The sequence below is a fragment of the Sinocyclocheilus rhinocerous genome, unplaced genomic scaffold (assembly GCF_001515625.1).
Source record: "Sinocyclocheilus rhinocerous isolate Xijiao unplaced genomic scaffold, SAMN03320098_v1.1 scaffold241, whole genome shotgun sequence".
Taxonomy (NCBI): Eukaryota; Metazoa; Chordata; class Actinopteri; order Cypriniformes; family Cyprinidae; genus Sinocyclocheilus; species Sinocyclocheilus rhinocerous.
This window is the reverse complement of record NW_015659312.1, coordinates 2,731,368-2,739,855: the sequence shown is the minus strand read 5'-3', so window position 1 is coordinate 2,739,855 and position 8,488 is coordinate 2,731,368. Positions and strand designations below refer to the sequence as shown.

At 36.8% G+C, this 8,488-nt stretch overlaps 1 protein-coding gene across 3 annotated transcripts in view; it reads left to right on the top strand.

The window, feature by feature from the left end:
- The window catches only part of LOC107723564 (lethal(3)malignant brain tumor-like protein 4), a 14,388-nt gene extending 11,029 nt beyond the window's left edge, over nt 1-3,359 (top strand). For 2 of the 3 annotated variants that reach the window (XM_016532257.1, XM_016532256.1), the window contains exon 21: nt 1,951-3,359. In XM_016532257.1, the coding sequence (XP_016387743.1) occupies nt 1,951-2,079 (129 nt within the window). In that variant the 3' untranslated portion in view covers nt 2,080-3,359. The remainder of the gene's footprint in view (nt 1-1,950) is intronic. The other variant, XR_001637929.1, reaches the window with a different exon arrangement.
- The last annotated feature ends 5,129 nt before the right edge of the window (nt 3,360-8,488 follow it).

Genomic DNA, 8,488 nt, shown 5'->3' with positions numbered 1-8,488 from the left:
TACTCTTCCAGGATCAGTAAACAGTCCTCCATAAAATGTGCTGGACACATCGGAATATTTGGGTTGAAGTGTTCTGGAACAGTGTTGTTAGTGCTGGGCGGTATACCGGTTCATACCGAATACCAGTGATTATTTTTGTTATGATATGAATTTTTAAAATACCGCAATACCGGTGTATGTCGCTTAAACAACGTTCGAAACGCGACACTGTTTGAAAGGGGTCCCTTTTCACTGTTGCACTGTGGTGAGGGAACAGCTGTATGTGTTACTAAGCGTGAAAGTTCAGAAACTGAAGCTGTAGAACTAATAGAACATGATGACACAGAAGAACTCATCCACAATATCCACATTGACCGCCAAAAATATCCACCGCCCCCTGCCATCAGCTCCCGCGTCTCACAAGTGCGACTTCAGCACTAGATTTAGCAACTTTCAGACCCTTTTAACGGCTTTTTTCCATAGAATATTCATACTGACAAACCTAGCGACTTTTTTGGATAAACCATAGCTTTGGTTCAGTTGGAAGATTTTGCCAGTGCTGTCCCGCGAACGCGAGGTCTGACTTTCCCGGAGAAGGGTCACCTCTCTTGGCGTCTGTTCTGTGCAGTGAGCGGCAGAAAAGCAGCGCATTCAGTTGGCCGCACCACCGCCGACTCGTCAATAAATGAGTACAAAACAGCGTTTCCTAGCACCTGCCGCTTACTGATTGTTTGGAATTATAAATATGAGCGTAGTTCGTCTGTTAATATCACATGCACTTTTTTCTTTGTTGTTTTTTTTAGTTTGCTATGGTTGACTCTTAACTTTTATAAAGAATATCTCTTTGGATTTGAGACTTTAGTCTTTGCAACTTTACAGATCTTCTTCATGCACCAAGAGCTTGTAACACTCCAAAGAGAAAGGAAAAATTTAAATCGCATTCAGTGATTTAAAGTACCTTCCCTATATACTCTACCATTCAAAAGTTTGGGGTCTGTAAGATTTTTTTTAATGTTTTCGAAAGAAATTTCTTATACTCAACAAGGCTGTATTTATTTGATCAATAATATAGTAAAAACAGGAATATTGTAAAAATTATTATTACAATTTAAGATTATGGTTTTCTAATTTAATATTTTTAAAATTTTATTTATTTCTGTGATGGCAAAGCTAAATTTTCAGCATATGCAAATCTTCCCACATAGTGACGTAGGTATGTGGGGGCGTGTTAGAACGAGCCGTTTTAGGAGGGCGTGGTTGACTCTTAACTTTTATAAAGAATATCTCTTTGGATTTGAGACTTTAGTCTTTGCAACTTTACAGATCTTCTTTATGCACCAAGAGCTTGTAACACTCCAAAGAGAAAGGAAAAATTTAAATCGCATTCAGTGATTTAAAGTACCTTCCCTATATACTCTACCATTCAAAAGTTTGGGGTCTGTAAGATTTTTTTTAATGTTTTCGAAAGAAATTTCTTATACTCAACAAGGCTGTATTTATTTGATCAATAATATAGTAAAAACAGGAATATTGTAAAAATTATTATTACAATTTAAGATTATGGTTTTCTAATTTAATATTTTTAAAATTTTATTTATTTCTGTGATGGCAAAGCTAAATTTTCAGCAGCCATTACTCCAGTCTTCAGTGTCACATGATCCTTCAGAATTAATCAATGCTTATTTAGTGCAGAAGAAACATTTCTTATTATCAAGGTTAAAAAGAAGTTGTGCTGTTTATTTAACCATGATACATTTTTTTTTTCTCAGGATTCTTTGGACATAGAAATTTTTAATAACAATTTTAAAGTCTTCACTGTCACTTTTGGTCGATTTATTGCTTTATCTTACTGGACCCCAAACTTTTAAATTTTAGTGTAGGTGTGGCTCATTAAGCAGTAATTTGTGAGTATCTTTGTTCTTAGACAACGTGAATATGTATTAAAGATATTTGTTTTACTTTTCCCTACAGCAAATTGATGGCGAGGCCTTCCTGCTTCTTACTCAATCAGACATTGTTAAGATTCTGAGCATCAAGCTTGGACCTGCTCTCAAAATTTATAATTCGATCCTCATGCTGAAGAGTGCAGATGAGGAGTAGGCAACTGCTGCTTCATCAAACATGTTTGAAAGTTGCTCTAGCCCCCACCAATGCGTCCAGCAGACTGACAAATGTTCAATCATTGGTCTCCTTATGATTGACAGACATTGACAGAATCAGCCAATTCAACAAACTTGGTGTGATCAGAAAAATCAGAGTTCCTAAAGGCTGATATAGATTTGATGTCTCCCCTTCCAACTCTGCACTCGCCCTAAATTAGGACTGATATTCTCTTTTGAAACCAATCATTTGATTCATATTAGACTCTGGGAGGGGTGAGTACACTACACTGAGGCACCTTAAATTTTTGAAAGCTTAAACTGGATTCCTTCATTGTTGATATTTATGTTTTTTATGGTTGCTAAAATGACGATTAATTACGAAAGGCACGATGGTGGAGCTTTTACTTGAAATGTAATTGTGTGGGTTTTTTTGTAATAATGCAAATAGACCTTTTGTAATTGAACGCATCCTAATTAATCCAAATGAGCCCGTTTGAGACCACTAGAGGGCAGCAGGATTGTGTGTGTGTGTGTGTGAAAGACTTTTGCAAGCATGTAAGTGAGAAAAATGTATAAAAGTGTGCTTGCATCTAATGTCAGAGAATTCTTGCTCTGGGCAAATCTGGAATTGAATGTCTCAGGTTGTATTTACTTACGATGAAATGTTTGATCTTGTAAAGTGCATTTGTAAATTGAAGAAATTGTATAGTGAACTGGACAGTGTGCTGACTCAATAGACACTGCAAATAGAGTTGGGAATAGAAATGAGGGGTGTGTGTGAGTGTGTGTATTTTGAGCCTATGAGACCCTGACATTTTGCCTTGTACATGCATTCCTGAATACTAAGATATTTTGTTCTATCATTCATCGAGCAAAAGTTTTTGTCCATCTGCTGTATAATACAGCTGTAATTCTCAGCTCTGCTACAACTGATTTTACATGTTGGAATCACTTCATATTCATGTACTGGTTTGGATTTGCAGTGCTTCTCAAAGTTGTCATTATACGCAAGTGCATTTGCAGGCTGCTTTCAGAATAATAGATCCAGTTAGGGTTGGAAGCTGGAGAAAAATGTGAAAATGGGTGTACAAAAACTAAAATACTGAATAAATATAGATAATAGTCTGCAGACGCATTTGATTACAAGTAATAAAGGCATTTGGATGGTGATGGAAAATTAAGATTTAGGGGAATCCTCATGGCAGTGGTTAGGGTCAAGGATGAGTTTATATCAGATTTAGATTTTCTTTGGTTTGTGTGTGTGTTTGTAGATTAAATGTCTCTCTAAACAGTGTGTGTGACTGATTGTGTTTCTGAGTTTGTTTTTTTTTGGTCCAGTTTTAATGGAATAATGGATCAATTGAATTAGGTTTCATGCATGTGAATTGGGCTACGCATGTGTGCATCGTGTCTTTCGCGTGAATTATTATTGAGACTAATCTCGCTCCATAAATATAATACATAATAACAATCTGAGTCAGTCAGGAAAAGGCTTGAAATGAGCCTGGGTCCTTTGAGACTCTTAAGAATAGGTTATCCTGCCCACCGTGGGACCCAGCGGGCTTGCACACACGTTCCCATGACCCTCTCTTTCTCTCTCTCTCTCTCGTCACTGGCCGGTTTTAAAGTAAATGCGCCTCCCCTCGCGCTCAGGATATAAGCGCTTGCTAAGGTTGGAGACTAATGGATTTGCGCGTTCTCACCATCGTGGGAAGATGCGGATTCGTGTCTTTGAAACGGACTGTAAACCATGTGTTTCCAGTTGAGGAGAAGCAACTGAGGTGAGTTTAAGTGAGTTGAACTTCAGGTAATGATGTGTGGACTTAATGTATATCTACAGCACGATCTCTACGGATATGAAAAGAAGTGTACTGAAAAACAGACTTAAGTTACCACATTTACTGCGCTTGCATAATGTCATTTGGAAGACACGCCCACAAAGTTTGCTACTTTAAAGGTGAAATGTGTTTAAAAAAAAAAAACTTTTGCCAGTCCCATTGTGATGGGACAGCAGTGAATAAGCCATTTTCACGTTGATTTCCCTGCAAAAGTGTAAATGCTGTGGTGTTATCATAACATTGTTCTGTTCTGTTTGTTTGTTTGAGAATTAGCCCATAGCAACATTGACTCAACCAATGGCATGAGTTTAGGGACAAACTCCACCTTTAATTTGTTCAAGTAATGTTAACCACTGACTAAATAAAAAAACACAATTTTAAAAAACCATAGGAAATTTTTGAGGGAACCTGTTGTGACCTCTGGTTAGCCTACAAATTGACCTTATATGAATAAACAGTGGAAAATAATTTTTTTTAAAATAGTGTAGCTTAATAATATGGTTTTATATTTGGTTATCGTTACATAAAATAATGTTAGATTAAAATATGTTTATAAATGTTTGTATACCATTTTTGCAGTGCCAGTGTGAGTTTGAGCTAAAAACAAACAAACAAAAAAAAGGTTGTACTTGTACCTATCTTAGAAATTGGTTACAGCGGTTGCACATACAGATAGCTATTTTCTACCTAAAAAAGTGCCACCCATGATTTTAACATTTATTTCAGTGGTAGTACATCTGAAAGGGTTTTCCTGTTGACGAGATGTAACTCATGTGTATATTTATGTACAGGATGGAAAAGCAGCATAGAAAATTCTTAAACTACATTACCAGTAGTTCCTGAGCGGACAGGTCTGATTTTCAGAACAAGGTAGGACATTTTTTATTGTAGGTTGAAAAAAAAAACATGATATTGTTGATTGCAATTATTGTGTTTTTTATATAAAATAGTAAAAAAAAGAAGAAGAAGAAAACAGCTAAAACGAGTAGCCTTATTGAGCAGAGATGAAACATCAGACAGCATTTGCAGTAAACCCGTGAGGAACTGTAATTATTAACTGTGGATTATTGTAATGATGCATGCTTTCAATGTGCAAAAACTCTCAGTAATGATGCATGCTTTCAATGTGCAAAAACTCAGTATTATCATTTATAATATATAAACATATAATATATAGGCTATATGTAATATGATAAACATTCTATAAAATATTATTTTTCTATTTATATAAAATAATTGTATATTTTATGTACTTTTTAAATAATACATTTATTAAATAAAATGAAATTATAGTTGCAAGTATGGTTTATATAAAATAGTAAAAAAAAGAAGAAGAAGAAAACAGCTAAAACGAGTAGCCTTATTGAGCAGAGATGAAACATCAGACAGCATTTGCAGTAAACCCGTGAGGAACTGTAATTATTAACTGTGGATTATTGTAATGATGCATGCTTTCAATGTGCAAAAACTCTCAGTAATGATGCATGCTTTCAATGTGCAAAAACTCAGTATTATCATTTATAATATATAAACATATAATATATAGGCTATATGTAATATGATAAACATTCTATAAAATATTATTTTTCTATTTATATAAAATAATTGTATATTTTATGTACTTTTAAAATAATACATTTATTAAATAAAATGAAATTATAGTTGCAAGTATGGAGAGGAACTGGGTTATGTGAGAATAACCCACTCACTCTTTATACTTTTTAACCAACTACAATTTGTATTTATATTTAAATCTTCCTTTAGTATTTTGTACCTTTTCGGGGTGATTTTATTGAGAATTTGAAGTACATTAGCCCATTTTTTGGCCCCCCCCCCCTTTTTTAGGAGAATGTCTGAGGTAAATGAAAAAGTCTCTATAACAGCCCCAGAGTTGGGGACTCCGCCCTTAAGGTCAGATACAGGGCCTGTGATTGGTGGATTGCATTTGCGATCTGCACCAGGAGCTTGTTTGTTGTTTGCTGGTGTTTTGCTGATAGTAGGAATCTGCGTCGCTGTGGGGGGGTACTGGAACAATCAACCCCGCAGACAAACACCACATCACGTTTCAACAGGAAGCACCTCTTCAGAGAAACTGAAGCTGATTGGTCCTGTCATCGTGGGGGTGGGGCTTTTCATCTTTATTTGTGCCAATACAATTCTCTATGAAAATCGTGACCGAGAACAATGTCATGAGCGAGACCAACATAAAGATGACAAGGAGATCCTGCCACTGGTACAAACTCATAGGAATAATCATTCAAAACGGTTCTCACAAACAGAAACCAACGCACATACATTGGATTTGTCTGAACTCAACATCCATTGCTTAGAAGAAGGGTCCGGAATTCCCACCCTAAAGTGTTCTTCGCCATCCTCTGGCTCATGTAGCTCCAGTCAAGTGAACTTGGAAACTGGCTTACCCCTCCGAGATCGCAGAAACATGGAAAGATTGGCCTTGCCTGTCATTAAACTCAATGACTGTCTGATTGGCTCCTCAGACCCAGTGCCTCCACCTCTCCCTGAACGGACATACCGGAACAAGATGGGAGTGGAAAATATAACAAATGTGGAGCTAACACAAGTGAATCTTGCAGATTCATCTCTAATGATATTGAACAAAGAAGAGCCAAAGGATCGGTAGACTTTAACGCCTGCAGTCCACACTAAGGTCCACATAGTGAATATATTGAATATATTCAAGCCAAAAGATGTTAGGGTTGAGTATAGAACAGATTTCTCTATTTGATTCGATTCTGATTCATTTGGGTGTATTTCCGTTATAATGTCCAATTTGCTTACAGTTCTTTCTTTGCGAATGCTGTGATTATATACAGGTGCATCTCAATAAATTAGAATGTCGTGGAAAAGTTCATTTATTTCAGTAATTCAACTCAAATTGTGAAACCCGTGTATTAAATAAATTCAATGCACACAGACTGAAGTAGTTTAAGTCTTTGGTTCTTTTAATTGTGATGAATTTGGCTCACATTTAACAAAAACCCACCAATTCACTATCTCAACAAATTAGAATACTCCATAAGACCAATAAAAAAAAACATTTTTAATGAATTGTTGGCCTTCTGGAAAGTATGCTCATGTACTGTACATGTACTCAATACTTGGCAGGAGCTCCTTTTGCTTTAATTACTGCCTCAACTCGGCATGGCATGGAGGTGATCAGTTTGTGGCACTACTGAGGTGGTATGGAAGCCCAGGTTTCTTTGACAGTGGCCTTCAGCTCATCTGCATTTTTTGGTCTCTTGTTTCTCATTTTCCTCTTGACAATACCCCATAGATTCTCTATGGGGTTCAGGTCTGGTGAGTTTGCTGGCCAGTCAAGCACACCAACACCATGGTCATTTAACCAACTTTTGGTGCTTTTGGCAGTGTGAGCAGGTGCCAAATCCTGCTGGAAAATGAAATCAGCATCTTCAAAAAGCTGGTCAGCAGAAGGAAGCATGAAGTGCTCCAAAATTTATTGGTAAACGGGTGCAGTGACGCTGGTTTTCAAAAAACACAATGGACCAACACCAGCAGATGACATTGCACCCCAAATCATCACAGACTGTGGAAACTTAACACTGAAGAAGGGTCTGGAATTCCCACCCTAAGGTGTTCTTCGCCATCCTCTGGCTCATGTAGCTCCAGTCAAGTGAACTTGGAAACTGGCTTACCCCTCCGAGATCGCAGAAACATGGAAAGATTGGCCTTGCCTGTCATTAAACTCAATGACTGTCTGATTGGCTCCTCAGACCCAGCGCCTCCACCTCTCCCTGAACGGACATACCGGAACAATTTGGGAGTGGAAAATATAACAAATGTGGAGCTAACACAGGTGAACCTTGCAGATTAGTCTCTAATGACACTGAACATAGAAGAGCCAAAGGATCGGTAGACTTTTATGACGGTTGTCCTCACTAAGGTCCACATAGAGAATATATTGAATATATTCAAGCCAAAAGATGTTAGGGCTGAGTATAGAACAGATTTCTCGATTTGATTAGATTCTGATTCATTTGGATGTATTTCCATTATAAGGTCCTTTTTGGTTACAGTTCTTTCACTGTTATTGCTGTAATTATATAGTGTTTCAGATTCAAGCTAGCTTGTCATTTTGAACCTGCTTATTTGCATGAATCAGGCTTCAAAGGTCGCACTGTATGTTTTTGATTCACCAAAAAGAACCAACTCATAAGAGTCATTTGTTCGTGAATTGCACTACACTGGTAATTTGTGTCTTTTTATCTAGGCAGTTGTTTTGTGTCATCATGTCGCAGTGCAGTCTTTTTATTAAATCACAGTATACGGAACTCACATTCGCAACTCAGGTTAAAGATTATTTGTTTTGCTATGGTGCTAAAAAGAGTAAAAGATCAATCTTGAGATTTTAAGATTCGTTATTGCGATAATTCACAATTAATCGGTTCACAATTAACCAGAAACGCTGTATTTTACCCATCCCCAAATTACATTTTTGTCACTTTAAAATCACTTTAGCATAGGTTAACCCTTAGCCTAGGGTTTTCTGAGAGAAATAGTTGATTTTCATGTAAGTGGATGAGTAACTAG